This window comes from Alosa sapidissima, chromosome 4 (assembly GCF_018492685.1).
Source record: "Alosa sapidissima isolate fAloSap1 chromosome 4, fAloSap1.pri, whole genome shotgun sequence".
Classification (NCBI taxonomy): Eukaryota; Metazoa; Chordata; class Actinopteri; order Clupeiformes; family Clupeidae; genus Alosa; species Alosa sapidissima.
The window spans coordinates 19114675-19139674 of record NC_055960.1 but is presented as its reverse complement, the minus strand read 5'-3'; the positions used below and the strand labels follow the sequence as shown (position 1 = coordinate 19139674).

General features: G+C 46.4%; 1 protein-coding gene across 6 annotated transcripts in view; it reads right to left on the bottom strand.

Annotated features, from left to right (window-relative positions):
• Positions 1-25000, bottom strand: part of nfasca (neurofascin homolog (chicken) a) — an 89432-nt gene that overhangs the window by 42227 nt on the left and 22205 nt on the right. For 3 of the 6 annotated variants that reach the window (XM_042088835.1, XM_042088836.1, XM_042088837.1), the window contains exons 1-2: positions 5365-5540; positions 376-547 (exon numbers count right to left, since the gene is read on the bottom strand). In XM_042088835.1, coding sequence (XP_041944769.1) covers positions 376-469 — 94 coding nt within the window. In that variant the 5' untranslated portion in view covers positions 470-547; positions 5365-5540. Of the gene's footprint in view, positions 1-375; positions 548-5364; positions 5541-8855; positions 8963-25000 lie in introns of those variants that run through there. The other 3 variants (XM_042088831.1, XM_042088833.1, XM_042088834.1) reach the window with 2 other exon arrangements.

Sequence of the window (25000 nt, the reverse complement as noted above, 5' to 3'; positions counted from 1 at the left end):
GTGCTTATGAGCACGTGTGCCTATTAAAAATGGTATGCCGACCCCTCCTCCATTGGACTGCATATGTGGCGTTGTCAGACTCCTCATGTTGAGCTTCACGCACAAAAGAATTCAGCTCCATGATGTGACCATGTGGCCAGCCATGTGACAGACTAAACATCAACAGCATCACCAGGGAAATGCAATCCCAACAGATGCTGATAATTCCCTCTCTCTCTCTCTCTCTCTCTCTCTCTCTCTCTGCCATATGGAGGCCTCCCCTTCACTAATGGCGAGCTCTCATGTTTTCACTGTTCATACATAAAACATGTCTGCCTCCATAAATAGCATCCATGCCTATGGACCCACTTCGAAGTGTGTCAGTGGTGGACTTACGATCAAGCGGAACTTCGATGGATGATACGATCCTCAGGAAGAGCAAGAGGAGTGGCCATGTTGCCAGACACACCCCCTCGCCTTGCTTCAACATCGCTCTCTTCGGATTGGATCCCGCCAGTCTTGGCGTTGTCTCGGATTGGCTCAGCAGCAAACCTTTGGCCTCTCTGACCTATCAGAGGAGAGGAAAAAGAAGGACCAGACTGTTAGGATTAAAGTCCAGCAGGATGCCTTTGACAGAAAGGAACATTGAGGAAATACTGCTGATCTAATGTACAGTAACAACCAGGTGCAATGGAAAACTACATGTGCAGTTTCTAGTCGATGTGCTCCACAAAAGGACACAGTGTTTTTTATTCATTGCACATGGGCTTTAGTCACAACGACAACCATGAACATGAGGTGGCTGTATGGCCAGGTATGTGTGTGTGTGTGTGAGTGTGTGTGTGTGTGTGTGAGTGTGTGTGTGTGTGTGTGTACTGTATTACATTACATTACATTACATTTGGCTGACGCTTTTTAACCAAAGCGACTAACAACATGGTAAACAGTAAGTTTTTAGAACAATTCTCACAATTTTAGGACAGTTTAAAAAAAACATTAGAGTACAGTAAGAATAAGTGCGTCGGTGAGTGCTGTTTTTAACAGTTACTTGTCAGTTTAAAACGGCTGGTGAGTGCTAGGATCAGTAAGACTTGTTGTAAGTGTTGCTATGAGAGTAGATGTTCTCTAAAGAGCTGGGTCTTCAGGAGTTTTTTGAAAGTGGAAAAGGATGTCCCTGTCCTTGTAGGAACTGGCAGTGTGTTCCACCAACGAGGAACAACAGATGAGAAAAGTTTGGATTGGCTTGAGCGTACCGGTGGTAGAGCTAGACGTCGTTCGTCAGAGGAGCGCAGCGGTCTGGAGGTAGTGTAAGTCTGTATGAGGGCATTCAAGTAGGTGGGAGCAGAACCGGAGACTACTTTGTAGGCAAGCGTTAGAGACTTGAATTTGATGCGGGCCGCCATAGGTAGCCAGTGTAGCTGGATGAGCAGCGGGGTAACATGTGCCCTTTTGGGTTGGTTGTAGACCAGGCGCGCCGCCGCGTTCTGGATCATCTGAAGTGGTTTCACTGCGCAGGCTGGGAGACCTGTCAGGAGGGCATTGCAGTAGTCGAGTCGTGAGATGACTATTGCCTGAACCAGAAGTTGGGTAGCATCTTGAGTCAAGTAAGTCCTGATTTTCCGTATGTTGTAGAGTGCAAAACGGCATGACCGGGCGACTGAGGCAACATGATCCGAGAAGTTTAGTTGGTTGTCAAGAACAACTCCTAGATTTCTTGCAGTACTGTATGTGTGTGTGTGTGTGTGTGTGTGTGTGTGTGTGTGTGTGTGTGTGTGTGTGTATGTTTGTCCATGTGCCTCTTTGCCCGTGTGTGTTTGTGTGTATCCATGTGTGTGTGACTGCATGTCATGTTGGTGGACATGTGCGTATGTGGGTGAATTTGTAGCATGATTAAACATGCATGTGCCTGTGTGTGTACCATGGACTGTGTGTGTGTGTGTGTGTGTGTGTGTGTCTGTGTGTGTGTGTGTGTGTGTGTGTGTATGTGTGTGCGTGCGTGTGCATGCGTGTGTGCACACGTAATGCATGTGTGCAAGAGTGTGTGTGCGTCTGTGTGAGTGTTTATGTGTGTGTTTGTGTGTGTGTGCGTCTGTGTGAGTGTTTATGTGTGTGTTTGTGTGTGTATGTGTTTGTGTGTGTGTGTGTATGTGTATGTGTGTGTGTGTGTGTGTGTGTATGTGCATTAATGTGGAGGTTTCTAGATGACCTACATGTGCAGCTGACACTGGCGGTCCCCAGAGGCGGTGAGCTGTGGCCAGTGGGCTGCAGAGGTTCCCCCAGTAAGATGGCTGGTCGTGGGGAGAGAGGAGCAGGACAGTGGGCACCATGCAGTGGACCAGGGGAGAGGGCGAGGCTCTGACACCTGCACCTGCCCCCTAAACCAGCAGCCGCTGCCCTGCACCACTCAGACCCTCACAGGACTCACAGCCTCTGAAGCAGTCAAGTGCTTCTATTCCTCCCACCCCCATTCCATTTCTCAGTGATTATATGCCAATGCATGCACCCATGCAACACATACTACCAGATTTGGTGTGTGTGTGTGTGTGTGTGTGTGTGTGTGTGTGTGTGTGTGTGTGTGTGTGTGTGTGGTTATGTGTGTGTGTGTATATGTGTGTGTGTGTGTGTGTGTGTGTGTGTGTGTGTGTGTGTGTGTGTGTGTGTGTGTGTGTGTGTGTGTGTGTGTGTTTGTGTGTGTGTGTGTGTGTTTGTGTGCTTGTGTGCTTGTGTGCAAGATAGCATCTGTATATTTGTGTGTGTGTGTGTGTGTGTGTGTGTGTGTGTGTGTGTGTGTGTGTGTGTGTGAGGGTAGGTATAACCTCCACAAATCCGCCTGTAACGTTACACTCTGAAGCACACCCGCTGTCTGCAGGAGTGACATATACGGTTAGACGGGCCCATCCCCTGCACCAGCAACGCTGCCATCTTACTTCCAATCCGCATGTCAAGAAGAACGCACCCCGAACACCACGACCCCCTCCAGCCACCCACAGCTCTCTCTGCCATCACACACTGTCACACCAACCAGCCCATGGGACTAACCACAGTGGCCCCTAGTTTGGCTAATTAGCACCCATTACATCCACCGCAAATAACTGTTCTGCACTATTACCTTCTAGCTATTTTGTAGCTGTTTTAGGTTAGCATTCTGGCCTGGTGTGCAATGAGGGTAGGATGAGGCCTCTGTGTTGGAGATAACATGCTAATTAATCCAATTGAGGCGGAGTGCGGGGGGGGGGGGGGTGGAGCTCTTAAAGGCCCTGACAAACTCCAGCTGGGCCTAACTGATGTGAGGGAGGATGTGCGGGGGCTCCATAATGAAGACCCTGTCCCAGGGCTCTTTAATCTACTACTGCTGCTCTGGGGGCAAGGGCTGCTGTTGGGGGGGTGGGAGGAGAGGAGGGGAGAGGGGGGGCGCAGTGGAAGGAGACCAGGGGGGAGCACTGATTTATGAGGGACCAACGGAGGCGCTAGGGCTCGCTAGTGTCCAGTGTCCAGGGAGATGGGTTGGATCAGGGTGGGGAAACACTGAAGCTTTTGTGTGGGGTTGACTCGAGCCAGCTAGCCAGAAACTCCAAAAGGGATTCCTTTTATTTTAGGAATGCATTTACACACACAGGCACACACACGTGCGCACGCACGCATGCACACAGCCACGCACACACACACACACGCACGCACACACAAACACACACACACACGCACACACACATACATACACATTCCACACACATACAACTTTTCATTTCTCCCACTGACACAAGTATACACATACATACTGTACAAACATACACACACTTACATGCAATCCAACACCACCTTACAAAGAAGCTAATCTGCCCCTGGGGGGAGTGGAACATGCCTCTTCCTGGCTCTGCCTCCTCCACAGGGACAGAGGGCCAGGGCCATAAAACTAGCCACACACTCCACACTCCTCACACACACACACCTCACACACTCCACACACACACACCCCTCACACACACTCCACACACACACTCCACACACACACACACTCCACACACACTCCTGACAGGTGTACACCACAAACACTGACAAAGGGATCCAAGGCTGACGAGGCTGCGTGCACATGAGGCTATTGGGTGTGGAACAAAGCCAGACTCGTCCACCCGAGCGGGCGACCACGTTTATATCTGTCCATTCATTCATATATTCCCAGTGGGCAGGCGGAACTGGAGTAAACCCGGGAGATTGAGGTCACTGTGACTTCTAGGAGCCTTTGATGAACGAGCCTGGCACAGAGCTCACCAGCACAGCCTCGCCCCGAGCACGCAGAGCAAGCCACCGTGAGTAACACGGGAGAGTAAAATACACACACACATGCACACACACACACACACACACACACACACACACACACACACACACACACACACACACACACACACACGTACACACACACACACACAAACAAACAAACATGAACAAACACATAGATTGTGCATACAGACACGCATGCACTAAAAACCTTAACATAGATTTTTTCCTTGACGTTGTTATTGTGCTCACTCTAAGGCAGGGGTAGGCAAGTAACTTTGGGCGCGGGCCAGTTTTTTTCTTAGCCAATAGATGGTGGGCCAGAGGAAATATAAGTATAAGTATAAGTATATATACTCTTTTGATCCCGTGAGAGAAATTTGGTCTCTGCATTTATCCCAATCCGGGAATTAGTGAAACACACTCAGCACACAGTGAGGTGAAGCACACACTTATCCCGACCCAGTGAGCTGCCTGCTACAGTGGCGTTCAGGGAGCAGTGACGGGTTAGGTGCCTTGCTCAAGGGCACTTCAGCTGTGGATGTGGGCATGGGAGAGCAGTGCTCAACCACTTCCCCTGCCCACATATTTCCTACTGGGTCGGGGATCAAACCGGCAACCCTTCGGTTACAAGCCCGAAGCCCTAACCAGTAGGGCACGGCTGCCCCAAATAGTATCGGACGATAGGCTAATATTTAAACCCCGCTCCGGATTACCTGTCAGTCAACATGCATCTGAATGGATAAAAAATAACTCATGAAAAAAAAAACCTTATTAACCATGGATATCTCCCCTTTAAATATTGTGAATAGTAAATGTGTAGCCTAGGCTACAATACTTTTGGCAATGATAGACCTTTTAACACGGGGCCTGTCTTATTTAAATTAGGCTACTACTTTGGATAGTCTATGTTACCCACCCACCTCCTGACATGACAATGTTACAATGTTTATTGTTTGCCTACAATAAATATTAGTGTGCAAGTGTATAAGTACAGGTATAAGATAACTGGGAGAAAATGTCTTGATCAAAAAGTCTAAAGAAGGAAGTTTTACCGTGAAAATAGAGCCTATAAAAAGGAATGGAAAGACAAGTTTGCATTCATCTTACCCGGTTTCACAGATGCAAAGCCTGTGTGTCTGATCTGCAATGATGCTGTCACTGTTTGAGAGGAACGCCACTACAAGATGAAGTGGCACCTTCAAGGTAGCCTATCAGCTCCAGACAGAAGCACGCCGGCAGAGAACTAGGGATCAAAGGACCGGATCATAGTGCGTTCTGATGTTCCTTCTCGTATTTGTTTAAGCACCTGTGGTCTGAGTGGTAGAGTATATACGCTATTTGTAAATTATTGACAAAAATCGGACTACAAGAATAATCTGGCGGGCCAAATAATATTGCTGGCGGGCCATCTTTGGCCTGCGGGCCGCCTTTTGCCGAGCCATGCTCTAAGGGGTTAAAGTTTCACACTGTAAAGCACCTTGAAACAATGTCAATTGCTATACAAATGAATTACACTGAATTAAACTGAACTAAAAACAAATCACACCCTTTACTGCACACTCAGATATACACACACACACACGCACACACAAACACACACACACACACACACACACACACACACACACACACACACACAAATGTCCTCAAACCCATTCATGCACACACACATGCACTGCAAGCTGGCCACGGGCAGTGTTAGCCTAAGCGCTACTGACAGAGGTGCATCGCATGACCCCCCCCACCCAGTCACCGGACCAGTCACCCCACCTCAGGGAGGCCGCCTTGAGGGAGCTGGAGAGCAGCAGACACCCAGCCACACGCAGGCCCAGGCTCAAACAGGAGGCCAGCCGAGGACGCTGTGCCGCATGCAGCTGTCACACAGACACACTCTCCACCAGCTGCAGCAGGTCATCAGACTCCAGCTCCAGCACTACAGACGGGCAACTATGCACCCATTTATTACGGCACAATTGTGAATGAATAATTATGATTATTATAGGGACGTTAATCTCCAGCCGTGACCTGAAATATTAGCATGAAAGAGGCCATAATGCATTATGACAAATTACCTACGACTTTTCAAGTGTGCATATGCTGAATTGGTTTCATTCTGAAAAGGCTTGGGTCTCATTTAGGCTTGTCCATGATACCTCAGGATCCAGCATATGGACCACCATTTGAGTTCTGAGTTCCTTGAGGACTACAGTCATTTCCTGTGCATTAGCCATATTGTGTATACGCTGCATGACAGTGTTTTATGGAGAGTAGAAACTTAATAAATTATATTAATTTTTGATTTTGGTATTGACCACCTTTGTGTATTAACCGCAGTGCCCAATGAATCAGAGAGAACAATGAAGAAAATAAATGCATTCCCATGTATGGCACACCCCTAATTAACCTCATAACTGAAGAACCTTTGGAAATGTAATGTATAACCTTGGTTGATAAGCAGGATATTACGGTATATTTCAGTCATCTTTCTGTTTTAGAATAAAGCACTCTTGCTACTGTATTTTGACACGGTTTCAGTTCTTTCACTCTAATACACTTAGCCTTGTTGACACCAGACCCTTCTCAGTTGAGAGTGGGTCTGGAAAAGGTTCATTGACTTATAACTTCCAGCAGGGGCGTAACTAGCAATGAAATTAAACTTAAATTCGTATATTAAACTCTTACCAAATTGTTCCAGTGTAGCAATCTCGTAAACAAAGGTTTTAAATGCAGTTGTTTTACACAGTTTCAAAAAAATACACGTCCATGCCGGATCAGCAATTGTATTTGTGTGCCCATGTTTTATGGACATTAGAAATGGGTTTCAATAGCCTCTTGGCCAGACGGACCTGCAGGGCAAATTCCAAATTTGCCAAAAGTTTGTTTGGGTATGTCCAGGCTATAATACACTGGATGTTAGTTCAATCCTCTATTATCTCACATACTGTATCTAGTCTCTCCTATTTCATTTGGAGACTGCATGTCACACATGAAGGAGTCTCAGATACAGCATGTTTAGGATCATTGTAACACAATAATGACAATAATTCCATCTTACTGTACAAAACTCCCCGTCATTTGCGTTCAAACAGAAGAGGCAAAGGGTGATAATAAGGCAAAAAACGAGAGAGTGAGAAAAAGAAGGAGGAGGAGTAAGAAGTGGACTAAGACTAGGGGATTTGGGGGCATGTGTCCCCAGAGGTGTTCCGGCAGGGGGTGAGGAAGGGCTGCGTGCTAAAAGGGGTTAATGATGCACACAGACGACACAGGCAAACAAGACTGGCACGGTGGAAACGCCTAGATGCCCCGGGTGATGACAACATGGAGGGGTGGGAGACGCCAGCGGGGGGGGGGGGGGGGGGGGGGCACTGTGCCCTCGAGCAGGGCTGAGTTTCTCCTCTTCTCCTTTCCTTCTTCCCTTCCTCCATCTTGTTCTCTCTTGCTCTCCTTCCCTATCTCCTCTTTCTCTCTATTCAGCTGACACTGGCATCGCCTCAGGCAATGACAAGCTCCCCCTCAGTACAACCCCCTCCCTCACACACACACATACACACACACACACACACAGCCCTCTGCCACATCCCGCACCCATAGCTCCCGATCTATAAATACCCCTCACGCCCATCACAGTCAATTACCCTCTGCAGTGCCAGGCCTTAGAGCTCAGAGCCCCAGACACACACCGCTATATGCCCTCCCCCCTCCCCTCCAGTGTTCACTAATTCTCCACAGGCCATCAATGCCCCCTCACCACCGCCACCCTCTATACTGAGCTGGAGGGAGGGGCCGCGAGGGGAGTGGGCTTAATTCGCACACTCATACATCATGCACGTACATGCACACACATGTGCACACACACGCACGCGCGTATGCACATACATTCCCATATGCAGATAAATACAAATGTATGCACAGACACACCCAGGACTACATATGGGATGATCCATGCGTATCCATGCCCATCCACACACACATGCCAAGGCATGCAGACACACATGCATACCTCTGGGTGCACTTCACATGGAAAAATGCACACGCATATGCCAGCATAAGCAGAATGTATAGGAGGGTAGCCTACATAATTCATGCGAAATACAAGAACATTACCTGAACGTTCAAATGCTCTGTGAATCGCAATAATATCTTGTGGGATGCTCCGGTGCTATAGCTCTACTCTTATGCAAAGGCCTAGTTTACACACACACACACACACACACACACACACACACACACACACACACATATATACACACACACACATAACCACACACACACACACACACACACATATACACACACACACATAACCACACACACACACACACACACACACACACACACACACACACACACACACACACACACCAAATCTGGTAGTAGGGAGCTAATGTATCGCCCCAAATCAGGCATCAGCCCAGGGGAGGATGTCAGAGCTTGAGTTATGTAATAATGGCCTGAAATGGAAATAAATAATCTGCTTGCTCTCGAGACTGTGGATCTGAAGTGTGGCGACATAAAAAGCCTGTAAATGTGGGTCACACAAGCCAGGGCCATGAACTCAGGCCAACAAGCACTGGGGTGTCTGAGGCTATGGGGCTTACTGTATGTGCCAACCGCTGGGGAGTTCAGGATCAGTGGACTCACTCACCGCTGTGTCTGGGAGCTCTTGGGCAGTCTTAGTGGTGGAGCGGACAATCACCTCAGAGGCCTGTGGGGAGAGGACAGAGCCAGGGTCAATAGGCTGCACAATGCTGGAGGCTTTGAGCACGATGGATGTCAACACACAAATGGTGGTTTAAGCTAATAAGAAGACTTTAATTTACAACATTGTGAGAATGAAAATATATAACAACATTGATGGCTGAAAAAAACAAGATGGGAGCTGATATTATCTTTTAGGTCTGCAATGATGTGTGTAGAGTTTCTTTTAGGCACATCTGGCCTGTTAACATCGGCCCAAGGACAATAGATGCAAAATAGCCATTTTGGCTAATTCTGGCGCATTTACATTTTTATGTTCATTAATGTGCACTGTCCATGTCTAAATAAACCTTAAATAAAAATAAAAATAAAATAAATAGCCAAAGCAAACAACTTCCCTATATCAGTGTCTGGTTCATAAAAATGAGTGCATTCTGACTTTGTGGTTACAGCAACAGGCAGAGCAAACATTAACGATTTGCAAATGCAAATCAGGAATATTCTTTCTGTCTACAACAATGGTGCCATTCATTGAAATGAATTCAAATCAGTGGTTAGCATTCAGGCAGTTCAAATGCAAGCGTACATAGCCATGTTGATATCTGTGAACAGCCTCATATTACTAGACACTCTAGCAGTGTGCACACCGTAGCACACAGATCTGAAGCAGCCATGGCATATGAGACCCCACCAGCGTGGCTTCTGTTGGCAGACATCTTAACCCAGATGGGACCTCAGCCACGCGGCCTGCCAAGGCCACATTTGTTTGCTTGATGCCATGTTTAAAAATCTGGAAAACCACCCACACAATGGCTGTACAACAGAACGCGAGTGAATAATATCAGTGTTGTTATCATGGCCTTAATGTCTTGTCCTTTGTTCTGCAGTTAGCTAGCATCTATAGCTGAGTTTCTCACTACATGGGAATGATCTAGTTAATGCAAATGGACTCGTGCTGCATGGGTGATGCAAATCAAACATCTGTGTGTCTCAGGGCCAGCTTGTTGGCTTGCTGTATCATAGCCAGCGGTCAAGGACAGACAGATAAAAAAAGCCAAGCTGGTCAGATTGCAGTGCCCAATAATGAATCACCTTCTCCTTCTCCCTGAACATGTACCCATTCCAGTACGTTTCTAGTTCATTTCCTGTGTCCTAGTATACATCAGATGTTCTAATATGTTTTGATTACATAGGTGCAGATGGTCAGATTTATTAGCGAGGATGCAGATGTGTACACAGGCCAGTGTGTTTTTAGGTGAAGTGCACAAGTGCCTTGGGTCACAGCAGCCCTACTTGCTGAAGTGTGAGTCAACCCCCCCTCACACACACACACACACACACTGAGGCAGCAGTGAGGGGTTGCCACCCCTAACCCAACAATCTTCAATCTCACAGTTAAATCACACTCTCTGTCTTTATCTATCACATAGTACTCAGATGCACACTCACAAGCATACCATGCAATGTGGCAAAACAAATATTTATTAAATGGGGGCGATGGTAGCGCAGTGGCTAAGGAGATGGGACAATATATACATATATATATATATATATATATATATTTATTTATATATATTATATTAGATATATATTATTATATATATTATATTAGATATTATATAATAATATATATATATATATATATATATATATATATATATATATATATATATATATATTATATTAGATAAGGTCCATACTGATTCTTCTATCAGTTGTTGCCCTCCTATAAATTCACCAAAGATCAAATCTCACATCTAATCCCCCTAAAACACATGTGCACACATACACATACACATACAGACACGCACAGACGCACAGACATACACACACACACACACACAGACACACACACACACACACACACACACACACACACACACACACACACACACACACACACACACACACACACACACACACACACACATACAAGCACACACACACACGCACACACACACACACACACAAACATTATAAGGATATTAAAGGAATAGTTAGCCCATATCAATGAATCCAAGACCATCAATGAGCATTAAATAAAACAGTTCAATGACTTTATGTGAGGCAAAGAAACTGTCCAAGGTCCTGAACTGCATAGGGATCTGGCCTGCAATTCCTGCAAACACAAACCTCTCATAGCAGTGATATCAGTATGGTAACGGATAATGTGAAGGAGAGATGGGGAGAGTACAGGATACCATAGGGTGTAGGATGATTGACATAAGATGAACAGATAGGATAGCTGTACTGCACATTGAAATGATGACCATAGGATAAGCAATATCTTTTGTTTCAATGTGACTACCCTGGTCAAACAAAGGATAAATAAATACATTTTAAAAATAATTGATCATTCAAGGCTTCTGATCTGATCCTGAGCAGCATTCAAATGGCAAAAGGAGTCACTAGGTTCACCTCAGAAAAAGCAAACAGCTGTGGACAGCACTGACAACAGAGTGTCCTGAAAGGAGAAACAAGAGAAACGCAGTGGATACGATCTGGCAGACATTGTGTTCTTGTGTGAGAACACACACACACACACACACACACACACACACACACACTGTGTGCCTACAACCCTTATATGTAATCTGAATGTTCCCGAAAGCCACACTGTAAAGCAATCCAAGAGATGACCTTTTAGAACGCCATGTCACAAAACCCTTATCTTCATTCAAATAATTTCACTAATGAATCCCCCAAATAAACACGATTAAGATTAAGGGCATCATTAAAGCTTTCATTGAAATGACTCATATCCCTAGATAATGACAAGAGGCTTCAAGAAACAAAGCTTTACTCATGTGTTAAGTGTTAACAGTTGGGGATTTAGGCATGGCAAGCAGATTATATGGGCTATGAAATGTCGGAGAAGCCTCTGGAGTTTTAAGTATATTTTGTCAAAAATTGTTATATAACCCTCATAAACAATGACTCATATGTGTCTCTCATGTCCAAGTTAATCATCTGTGAGCAGGTATATCTAAAGCCCATCATCAAATTTGTGTCAATCTGTAATCTAATTCACACCTCTTAGGACCTGCCTCGGGTTAGCGAGGGTCCTCTAAGTCAGCCACATACAACAGTGTGAGTCCAACCCATTTCCCCAGTAATAAGTTGTATATTTATTTTGTGTTTTATTCAAACATGTATCTAACTTGAGTGGAATGGAACAGTAAGTAGCACACAGCAAGTGACAGAAGATTGGTAATTCAGCTTCCATTTCCATCTTAACGCTGCTTGCAGTGTTATAAGTAGCATCATAAACAGCATTCTAGAATTACACTGATAGGACCCAACATGCTGTGACACTGGCCTGGTTTCCTGTTGGCTCTAGAGCCGGCTGAGAGAGAACTGAGTCTGGACCAGCTGAGCCCTGGCCATCAGCTGAGGAGGGGGACTCGGGCAGAAGGACGGTCTCTCCTTACCCACGGTCCCTCATCTGTTTCAGTATGCATCACGCCACCGAGACACCAGACCCCTCGGCCAGCAGTTCTAACCACACACACACACGAGCGAAGAGACGCAAGGAGGTCAACGCTTAGATATCAATGTGATGCTTAAGACACATATTAATGTAAGTAATCTTTGGAATAGAGAGTAGCTGTAGTTGGCTGGTGGTGTTAAGTTACACTTCAACTGTATTAATATACAATGTAATTACGACAAGGAAACGGAGTTGTCGGTGAGGGGTCTGCACACTTCCCAAAAACGTTGTCTGGCTTCCCAGAAAATTGGTCTCCCTGACATGACCTTTCAACTCTGTCCATTAGAGGGACAACACGAGGTGAGTAAATACGTCCACCAGCACTAGAGTGTAGGGGTCAGGGAGCACTGGACGGGGCTAAGTGGCCGCCTCTCCGGCGAATGTTGTTTTGCCAACGCGCTGCTGTCACCATGGGAACAGCTGGTGAGTGAGTGGATTAGCCGTTTATGAGTTTAGTGTCAAAACAATTTTTGTTTCTGTTAGGAGGAGGAAAGAAACAAGAAAGAAACAAACAGACTGGCGATTAGATGGTGGGTCCATGTGGATGGCCAGAGGAAAGGAAAGATGGGGGGGGGGCAGGCAGGAGAAAAAAGGAACAGTGGTGCGTCGCTCATGCTTGGCAGGAGCAATAGCTCAATGTTGCAGCATGACCTACTTTTAATCAGAGAGAAAACGAGATAGAGAGAAAGAGAGAGAGAGAGAGAGAAATGTGGGGACACAAGAAGAGGAAGGGGGTGAATCAGGAGAGAAAAGATAGAGTGGGGGGAGGAGAAAGAGAGGAGAGGAAGAGGGCAGCATGATGAAAGTGCGTATGTGTGTGTGTGTGTGTATGTAGAAACAACTCCCATTCAGGCCCAAGGGCATGTGTATGTGCGTACATGTGTCTGTGTGTGTGTGTTTGGATGTGTGGTAGGGGGGGTTGTATGTGCATGTGCATGTGTGTGTGTGGTGGGGCTGGCTGGGGGTTACAGGAAGTGCCTGGCTCCACGACGAATAAATCAATGGCTGCTTGTCCCAGAGCGCACCACACTTCCTCTCTTCTTCCTCCAGTGCGTCTGCCATCGTGGCTTTCCCCCCCATCAGCATACATAAATTAACTGTCCAACTGCTGGATACCTGGAGCTATCCACACACACACCCACACACACATATCCCGCACATACAGACTACACACACATACACACACAGCAGTGCAGAAATAGAACAAAAAACCCTGGAAAGCAGTGGAGACGGGATTTCTAGACACCCAGACTCACACGCTGTCTGAGCACGTCTGGGCAGATTGAGGAGTTCTGCTTCGGATCGCGTCTCTCTGCCCAGTCCTCACATGTCACCGAGCTGAGGGGGCTGAAGAAGAACGGCGTGGGCTCACTGATCCGAGATCAGCCGACCTGCGCTACACGAGCAGGATTCCTGTGGTGGGGGGCGGTGAGGAACAGATCTGGGTCGCCCACGGTGCAGCTACAACATCATGCATAATCCACCAAAAGCCTGAGCTGCGTGCCATGCCGTGCCACTGAACAATAAAGTGCACCACTTGAAAAATGAACTGAGGGAAGACATTTCTTTTTAATCACGACTCTTAATAGGCTTTTTGCACCAACAGATGAGAAGTCAGATGCTTCCCTGCTGAACTGGTGCGTGAGCTTGAAGAGGGGCTGACAGTGTGTGTGTGTGTGTGTGTGTGTGTGTAGGGGGGGGGGGGGGGATTAGAGTCTTTTAGTCTCTTCACACAACAAGGAGCCGTGCACCTCATTGGTTCCTTGTCTCTGTGGAGACAGGGGCAAAACCTCTGGCACCTTTTCAAAGGGGGTTGCTCTTCAGCCCTCTGCTGCAGGTCAAACCCAAACACCCTGGCCTTCCCCTGAAATATTAAACAGCTCCATCCCAAACACTACCCTCCTCTCTCTGACCTTCAAAACATGTGCTTCTTTTTGCATCTGAGCCCAATTACGAGCCCAATATTAGGTAGATAACCACACGTCACATGTCAATGGGACTAAAATTGGAGGGGGGGGGAGGAGGAGGCTAGGAGTTGCCAGTCAGATTAGCGGAATATTAAATGCCGCAAGTCACATGTTATTTGACAAAAGATCTCCTACGTAACGTTTTTATTGAATTTCTCCCCTAATTTCCATTACCACTGAAAATTTGTCTTGGCATGCCTTGCACATGTAGGAACTCATGTAATATGTATCATCAGGAGGACATCCTTTTATTAAAACCTATCTTCTATAATTCAGTTAGTGTGTGTGTGTGTGTGTGTGTGTGTGTGTGTGTGTGTGTGTGTGTGTGCTAGAGGAACAAGCACAGACCAAATGTTTAAACTGGTAATTACACTACAGCTAGGCAGTGATTTCCCTAAGACTGCTGATAATAATAATTCATGTAATTAAACTATGCTTATCTAGTGATCAAACACGATTACAGGAAATTAGAAGAATTTTCAATTTGATGACATTCAAATGAGATACAGAAATGTCAGTCATAAAAAAGCATAATCATATTGCTACTTTTTTTCTTCTACATGTGATTGCAAATATACTGTATGACATAACAACTATATGATATGTAGAAGATCAAATAAGGTCAACTTACTCCATGTACAGTGCTATTTTATGATAGAGTATGATATAACAGGGTTGTATTATTAACAATGATTTAGGGTATAGCTATTTTGTTACTATTGTGTACATGATTAATAAATGTATATATGGCTGATTCAATGGTTTATCCATTAGTGAGGTTCCCAAAAGAAATGAATAGAAATATGGGTATATAACATTGGTTTAATATGATTCAAACTCATTGTATATTCCCTTTTTCTGCTACAGGAGGAGGTCTTTGAATATGATAAAGACACTCGCTGTTAAGATATGGTATTCTGAAGAAGGCCTTTTCTGTTTGTGTAGCCAATGGCCAGACGACCCTTTGAAAGAGGATCAGAAAGCGAACAACAAAGCCCTTCCTCCATCACCCCCCCCCCCACCCCCCCCCCCCCCGTGCGTCTCTTCTGCGGAGGGCACACGGCAGCGAGAAGCTGAGATGAAAAGCCAGTGAAGCCAGAGCCCGACGACGTGCGGTGCCACATACACTGTACACAGCCCATCATCTCTCTCAATCAAACCCCAGTCGAGCGCACACCAATTTGGGCTCACCCCTCCCTACTGGCTGGGAGATGTCAGAAGCGGGGAGGGGAGTGGGGGGTAGGATAACAAACAAAGGTGAGAGGGAGCTGCTTGATGGAGCGAACAGTCCCATCAGGGAGGTGTATTCGAAAGAGGGGGGATGCTCGGCCATAATTGCTGCCAACTGCAGCTGGGAGAACCACACCTGGAGGTTTACTGGAGCTAATCCACAAAAGCAGCGCTGATGGCTCAGGCTCCAGTCAGAGCATGTGGGCTTAGACAAAAACACAGCCCTGCTCTCCTCTCTATCTCTCTCTCTCTCTCTCTCGCTCCTCTCTCTCTATCTCTCTATCTCCACATCGCCAGGAAGGGTGAGGTCTGTCTTGACCCTGTAATCCTGTGATAGGAGGGCGAGTCTCTCCGCTGAACACGGTTTGTTTCGTTAACTTAATCCCATCTAACGGAGGCTCTTTATGTGTGTGTGTGTGTGTGTGTGAGTGTGTGTGTAGAGAGAGTCACAGAGGACAGGAGTTGGGGGAACAGGGGGACCGGGATCAGCCAAGCGTATAAAACTCAGGTCTCCAGGCAGAGGGGAAGGAGATAGTAAGCCTGCCAACTGCAGGCACAGATTATCGTGGCTCCATTAGAGAGCCAGCTACAAAAAAAGGGAAAAAGATGGAACGAAGAAGGAGGAAAATCAGAGCAAGGAAAAGCTCCTGCCTCCTGTGTGTTCTTTGTCTGCGTCTGCACAGGAGCTCTCTGCAATCACTTTACCTTTCCACAACTGTCTGCTTTCGCTTCTCCCTGTCTATCACTCTCCCCCTCCTCCTCCTCCATCTCTACTGGACCTCCCTCAGCTAACTCTATGGGGAGGGGAACACAACGCCTGTTAATGTTTTGTTTTGGTGCGTGTGTGTGTGTGAGTGTATGTGTACAGTATGTATGTGTCTGCGGGTGTGTGTTTGTGTAAGTATAGGTGTACAGTGTGTGTGTGTGTGTGTGTGTGTGTGTGTGTGTGTGTATATGTGTGTGTGTGTGTGTGTGCGTGTGTGTAAGTAAGTAAGTAAGTGTATGTGTACTGTGTGTGTGTGTGTTTCAGGGGTTGGGGGGGGGGGGGGGGGGGTTGTTTGGGTTTTTCGCCTACGCCAGGCTTCTCCTCACCCCAGGATTCACCTCGGCCCATGATTACGGAACTCGTCGCCATGGCTCCTTAGCAACAGCATCACACTGGGGGTAGGGGGAGGAGGAGGAGGAGGGAGAGTAAGACCCTAGAGGGTATGAGAGCAGAGATGCTTCTCCCTATTAGCCGAGCCATGCATTAGGGGGAGGGTGTGCCTGCGTGTGGTGAGGGTAGCCAGAAACTCGCCTTTTAAGCAAGATTCAGATCAAATTTCAACATTAGAGACACATAACCAATACAGACAGGTCTCTGGTTTGAAACAAACAGAACAAAAACAAACATTTCACTCACAAACTGATAAACTCGACTCGATATAAAAAAAAATGAGCCGTGAGATTTTCTCACTCGTGCATTTGTATATGCTCAACTGGTGAACGAGTGATTGCGGAGTCGAGTGTCCGGTTAAGTTAAGCCGCGCGACCACATCAGCTGTCACCCGGAGTCTGGCCCGCTGAGTCGTGCGAAGAAGACAAAGAGAGAAACAGACAGACGGGCGAAGAGCGGACGTAAAAACGCAGCTTCAGCATTGTCAGTCTGTATTTCCACACGACTCGTAAAGACAGCATTGCATGCATGCGTGCTATACGAAACAGCGACGTCAACAACAGGCTATCTATCAATATTTAATTTCCCTTGACGCCACAGCTGTGCATCAAGCTTTACATTGAAAGTTGTACACTGAATATGGTTCTATCCTTTACATCGATGCTTGTCTTTGTTTAAAGATTGGGCTGCCAATTTCACCTGTGAATGAGCTAAAGAGCTCTGATTGAGGGTAACACAGAGCCATGAATACTGAGCTTTGGATCATCTGGTGCCAAACAAAAGGAGGAATCAATGAGTGGTAATCGGCTGGGCAAGATGACTGGCGCTCGCCGGAGAAGAAGGGGACCAATAGCTGCTGGGCCTAATTTGCTGATATCGGCCCATCTGCCTGGGGTTACCGTGGTGATTAAAGACATTCTGCTGCTCCTGGTGGGGTCTCACCAGGCGCATCCCCTCCTCCTGAGACACGAGAGAGCTCCCCCCTTCATGTACACACACACACACACACACATACACACACACACAAACAAGCCTACACATGGGTGCACACACACATGCGCACACACACAAAATGAGTGCTGTTACTGGGTGAGAGGTGCAAATGTAGTCCCAGAGGAATTGAGCCATTCAACCAGCTCAGGAGCATGTGTGTGTGTGTGTGTGTGTGTGTGTGTGTGTGTGTGTGTGTGTGTGTGTGTGTGTGTGTGTGTGAAGAGAAGGGTAGATGTAGGATAGTGGGATGAAAGGGTGGGGTGAGTGTGAGAAGAGAAGGGTAGATGTAGGATAGTGGGATGAAAGGGTGGGGTGAGTGTGAGAGTGTGTGTGTGTGTGTATGTAAGTGTGTGTGTGTGCATGTGTGTGTGTGATGATGAAGGGGAGGGGGTCTATGGGTGCTCGGCTGCTGACAAATCCATTAATTAAACCCTCAGAAATCTATCAGCCCCACAATAACAACGACAAGAGACACCCCTGGAGCTAATTTAGGGGAGCTGAAAAACTCTCTCTCTCTCACACACACACTTTGTCTCCTTTTTTCTCCCCTCTCTTTTTTGGGGGGCTTTTGTGATTTTTTTGTGAACACCCGCTGGCATTTAGAACGAGAGCCGCCGTGAGATGGCCCGTACTTGAGCCGACAGCCGTGGGTCTGTGACAGAGGACCTGCAGCATGCCAGAGAACAAAGACACACACACACACACACACACACACACACACACACGGCACGAGAGTCCTTCAGAGAGAGACTGCCACGGCTCATCTGCACACAATAACCAGGACGTTTCACTGATAACATTTCTACACCCCAGAATGTGTGCCATGTATAAGTGCATGAATTAAAAAGACTGCATTGCCAAGAAAGAGTCAAAAAAAAAAATAAGAAATAAAAACACTAACAAAGATAGTAGTACAAATCAGTCAATTTCAACATCATTTCTGAAATATTAAGTTACTTGTGTTGTGTGTGAACATGCTGCACATACAGACACAGGAGAAAAAAAAAGGTCTCGCTGGCAAACATTCCACTCACTGACAAGACCGGAGTTGGAGCCTGCAGCAGTGACCCCAACCACAGGAGAATACACACAGACACACATATACACACTGCAGTGCAGACACACACAGACACACATATACACACTGCAGACACACATATACACACTGCAGACACACACAGACACATGTACAGTCTCCTCATCTTCCCCCACACACAGACAAGCACATAGAAAACTACACATACTCAAACACCCACGTGCTTACCATGAAAAATGTGCCCCAGACTGCCCTCTGCATCCACACACACACACACACACACACACACACACACACACGCACACACACACGCACACGCACACGCACACACACACATACATATAAATAGACCCACATACACACAAAAGAGGATCCCCAGATATCCCTCGATAACCTGGGGTGCTTTTCTCTTTGGCGGTCTGGTTAGCATTTTCCGGGCCCTCCATGCCGGGAGCCACAGGAGGCAGCGCAGCGCCAGCCAGCCAGACTGCTCCGGGTCTCCTCCGCGCACCTCCCCTCGCCCTGGCCCTTCAGACGCGGCGTGGGGGGCGTACAGTAAACGTCTGTTTATGGCACGCCCGCTAATGTATGCACATCTCAAAAGTGGCAGTGATTGTAAACGCTGCCTTTAGAACAAGTCCTCGGGCCCAAGTTGGTTTTTCCAACGGGAAGACTTGGGTATTTACCCCCCTCAGACAAAGCAGTGACAACGTTCGCAAAAAAAAAGAAAAACACACACACACACACACACACACTGTGAGCTTTGAGCCATGCTTATTCTAATTACCCCAGTTACCATTGTTGGCGGCGGATATGCTAACAATGGGACTTCTAGTAATGGCAGCGACCAAAACGAAGCCATTTTTCATCATTTAGAGTCCTTGTTTAGCCTGTTGCAGTGTTTGCGGTGGCATTGTCTCTTCCTCAACTCCCAGTTCCTAGTTCCTGTCACTACTCGTCAGACAGCACCCTCTCCGACGCGCTCTGCCAGCTTCTCGGTGCGCTTACATCAACATGGAGGGGAAATAAGCTGGCAGCCTCGGAACACACTTGCAGACTATAAATATTCACCAACCTCACAGAGTGTGCCAGTACATGTGGATTATGGACACCAGCCAGGACCAGTCATTGTAAGAGGTATGGATGTGTGTGTGTGTGTTTGTGTGTGTGTCTGTGTTTGTGTGTGTGTGTGTGTGTGTGTGTGTGTGTGTGTGTGTGTGTGTGTTTGTGTGTCTGTGTGTGTGTGTGTGTCTTTGTGTGTGTTTGTGTATGTGTGTAAGAGGGTGAAACGCTGACAAGAACCAACTCAAGCTTGTAGAGGAGTTTGATGTGGACCAGTGAAGGGAGGCAGCAGAAAGCTATAAGGAGTGACCCTTGTCTGAATTTGAGAAATGGAACTTGCTGGCATTCATTGAAATTTTCTAATCCCGTCAACAGAGATGGAAAACTACAAAGAAATTCCACCAAAAGGCTTAAAGGATACAGGAAGAGGACACTCTGCCACACATATTTCTTTTTAACTGCATTTCTGTCCTTGACAATATAAAGAGACACTTTGACCTCAAAAATGATCCACCATCTCCCCTCTGTTAAACAACTTAGACAAAAAGAGTGGGCAGCGGAATGTTGAAGAGTTCAACGCTGAATGCCGCTTAACACAAATGAATGGCGCTGGTGAAGCACACCTACGCAGGGGCAATGAGGAGTGCTGCTTACACGCATACTCATGGAGTGTATAATGTTCCATGACAGAAACCAAAAAGCATCTGTGTAAACGTGCATTATGCATGGAAGTGAGGCTGACAGCATCAGCAATGGCTGATTCCCCATTAGACACTGACTGACTGACTGACCGGCGCTGGGAAACGCCACTGCCCAGCCTGCCCAGTCGGCACATACAGTATACACATACACTTCACGCTTACAAACAAACACACACACACAGCTTTGAGTCTAGCTACACACAGCACATAAAATCAACTGGATCTCGAGAAGAAACAGACACTTTAGGGACGTGCACAGAGAGCAGTGAGAGAGAGGTAGCCAGGAGAAAAATAAACATGTGAATCACATGTATCCTTTTGGGCAATGCCAGGAAACATCAGGGTGTCATCAGCCTGATTAAGGTGTGCATGAAGGTTATCAGTCTGTATCAATCTGATTACCATGTCACCCAGTGATCTACAGCTAAAAGCCACCAGATTACGTCATCGCTAAGCAAAGGGCTTCGGGAATCTCCTCAGATCTTTGAAAAACCCAGCTCCATCTGATCCACAGATTTGCTCAGCTGAAGACTCTGATAAGAAGACCTACTGATAGAACGCTCTTTGATGCGTTTAGTGTTCTTGCAAACAATCTTGCAAAGTCCATTCAGAGAGCACAGGTTCTTTTTTTCCTTTCTCCATCTGCATAAGTCTTGACCAGACCTTAGACTGTCTGTGACGAGTGTCCCTTCAGGGGCAAACCCTCATACTTGATGACCACCAGACAGGAACAGGACACATGTTCCCAGCTCTGGGCAAACGACCCAAAAATAAAGGGACAGGTCCGTTCTTTTTACTTTTTTAAAAATGTAAGCCATTTTCTTTTCCGAGCTGGCCCATTTCTCACTCCATCCATGGGACGGTCCAGCAGCTTCTGGACGGCTCCAGTGGCCCGTGGCCACTCAGGGTCCGGGGAGCTCGGCTTAAGAGTGTGTTGACACAAACACGACAGGAAAGAGATTAACGCCAAAAGGCAGGGGCAGAGTCATCACCCTCTGTGCTAAATCTCTTGTTATGTAAAAGGCACAACAGCTTTTGGGAAATAAATAAATAAACATGTACGCTGAGAGGCAATGGCCTCTGGGATGGCCATGAGTCAGTCTCTAAATTGGCCATCAAGCATCTGCAATCGCTATCATTCGACCCCGCTGACCGTTACTCTGGGGTAAATTCCGATGTTCTGTTTGGCATGATGACGGAGTGTTTGGCAAGTGGGCAAGCTTAAACCAATACACTTTTATTGTACACATTTTTGTTGTGCCTTTAGGTTTACATTATCTGCCCTTCTGATACCAGTGATTCAACATGAACAGTGTGGATAACATGAATGATATTGGATGTAATATTGAAGTAATTTGCATATAAATTGTCAGAGCTTTCCATACATTTTGCAGAAGTTGACTCCATGTTGAATTTCATGATCTGTTTAGGCTAGATGAGGTCTTTTTAAACTCATGACTTAATGCTGTCTTCATTTTATCTTTTATTTCTTTGTGTTCTTAAGCAACAGTTGCACAGCAGTGGGCACTTACAGATGGAAGCAGGTGCATCTCACAGCAGCAATACTTTTAAGCAGGTCTTGCCCGCCAAAACCAAACATGTCATGCTGCCCGGTCATTTGTGTAAATAAAGCTTATCAACACATTTGGAGGGTTTCTGAAGAGTTCCTCTGAAGACGTAAGTTTGTAAACGGAGCTCTGGAGCTTTACCCAGTGATGGCAGCAGCCTCTCTGGTGCATCCTGCAAGGGGAGGATGGGGGAGAGAGCCATGGCAGATGGAGGGGGGCAGTGCCAGTACACACACACACACACACACAAACACACACACACACACACATGCACACACACACACACACACACACACACACACACACAAGCACATACACACACACACACACACACACACACACACACACACACACACACACACACACACGCACATACAGACGTGCACAAACACCCCCACACACACACAAACACTCCACCCCCACAGGAACATACAAACAAAACTCAAACAAGCACAAGTGCACAAATGCAGAAATACATGCACATATGCACAAGCACAAACACACACCCACACACACACACACACACACACACACACACACACACACATACAACACACACAAAACACTTAGCAACTCACTGTCATGCCGACACACATAACTAAATAGTCCCCCTCCACATACACACACACACACAAACAGCCTCACACACAAACATGTCCCCAATTACCCTCATATACGCAGACACACTGTCGTGTTAGTTGCATATTTTATGCAAAAACCTTTCGTGAATTCTCCTGAGTCATTAGTGGGGTCATCCTGTTTTTAATTAACCAAATCACATGTATGGCTCTTTTTTCATAACACAATAGTGTAAATATACTTCTGTACAATGAATTTATCCCTTTTTTCTGGGTGCATTTTTGTCATTTTATAAAAACCACTTAAAGCCGATGGGAAAATGCATGCAGTGGTTAGTCTACAGAAAAAAAAAATGATTCTGTCTGCCTACCCTGAAAATGGGTTGGGTGGGGGCGAGAGGGTGGGGGCTGAGGGTGGTGTTGGGAATGGTGGTAGTTTCAGTCCAAATATTTGCTCTGAAAAGCCAGACTAGGGTCCATTATGCTGCTGTGCTACTGAACACCAGTGCATTAACCTCCCTTCCTCCTGGCCAGTCTCCACACAAAGGCCTCAATCTCTCCTCTTCTCTCACATTCACTGGCTTTTCTTTCTATCTATCACTATCTGTTTCTCTTGCGCTGTGTGTCTTTTTTTTTCTTCTTTCTCTCCCCCTCCCTTGTGCACTTGCTGTTGTACTCTCTCTCTTTCTCTCTCTCTTTCTAACTCTGTCTCTAACTCTGTATTTTTCTCTCTCTCTCTCTTCTTTGTATGTTGGGCCATTACAAATCCTTGCCTGTGCACTACCCCCTCTCGCATGTCCACAATCAGCAGCATGAAGGTTCTTATGCAACGTCATAATGCCTTTGTCATGAGAGGGCCCAGGCCACTACAGGCACTCTGAATACATGGCTGAGTGCAGCAATCACAGAAAGGAGCGATAGAGATGTCATCACCGCCCTCTTCCAATGTCTACAAGGGAGAGGGAGAGAGGGAGAGAAAGAGAGAGAGAGATGATGGACAAGAATAGAGATGAGTACTAGCATGGTATCTATAGAACGAGACAAAGACAAAAACAAAAAAGTAAGAGATTGTTTTTGTGTGTGTGTGTGTGTGTGTGTGTGTGTGTGTGTGTGCATTGAGTACATTGAATGACAGCACTGAACAGCTGACACAAAAGGCTTGCTGTTCTGCTGATGGGGGTTCAGGGTAAATCCAGGGAGAAAGGATGACAAGAGCCAAGCAATAAACATAGACATCAGAACACATTTGACACACTGACACGCAAGGTAAGACCCCCACAGGAATACACACACACACACACACACACACACACACACACACACACATGCACACACACACAGAGCCCAACACACACACATCACAATATCAAAAGTCCTTCTACAATATCTTCAGCAATATAATATTATCTAAAATTTCTCAGTGAAGTGATTCACAAAATAAATTCATAAAACATCCGGATGAGCTGAGCATCAATCAACAGCCAGTCCTGATTAACCCAGACAAATTCGTTTATCAGGGAATCCCACGCAACATGTAGCCCTCTGCCAATCAATAGCAGCCCTCATCTGCAACAGACAGGCTCATCAGAAACTGTCCGCTGGTAATGAGTCAGGATGAGGCGGGGAGGCCAGGGCATTGACATGCTGTCCTGACAGCTACATCTTTCCCACTAAAATCCCCACCGAGTGGCTGACTCTGAAACAGAACAGCCGTGACCTTATCTGTGCTACTGGCACACAATATGAGCCTGATCCAGACCCAGAATCAGTCATTAAACAATCACTCGGACAAAGAAGTAGCACAGACATCTTACTTATCCAATCGATCTGTCTAGCGGTCTATGTAACAGATTGATCACAGTTACCCAGCATAGATAGCTGGTAATAAATAATAGCCACCATATCTGTGTCAAGGAATAGCCTTAGAACAAATACACGTTCGAGGAACCATTACAAAACAGAACCAGTTCAGTTCAATGACCTCATGATATTTCTACCTGTCACCACCAGTTTACATTAGCTCAGCCTACGCTGCAAATATGTAGACAGCACAATAGAAGCACAGAGCAGCACAACATGCTAAGTGGAGAGTGAATCCGACGCCGTGAAGGTAGCAGGAGAGAGAGAGAGAGAGAGGGCAGAGTGAAACAGTGAGAGAGAATGAGATAGAGATGGAGAGAGAGATAGACAGAGAGAGAGAGAGAGAGAGAGAGTACAGCTCAGAGGCAGAGTGAAACAGTGAGAAAGAATAAGAATGTGATAAA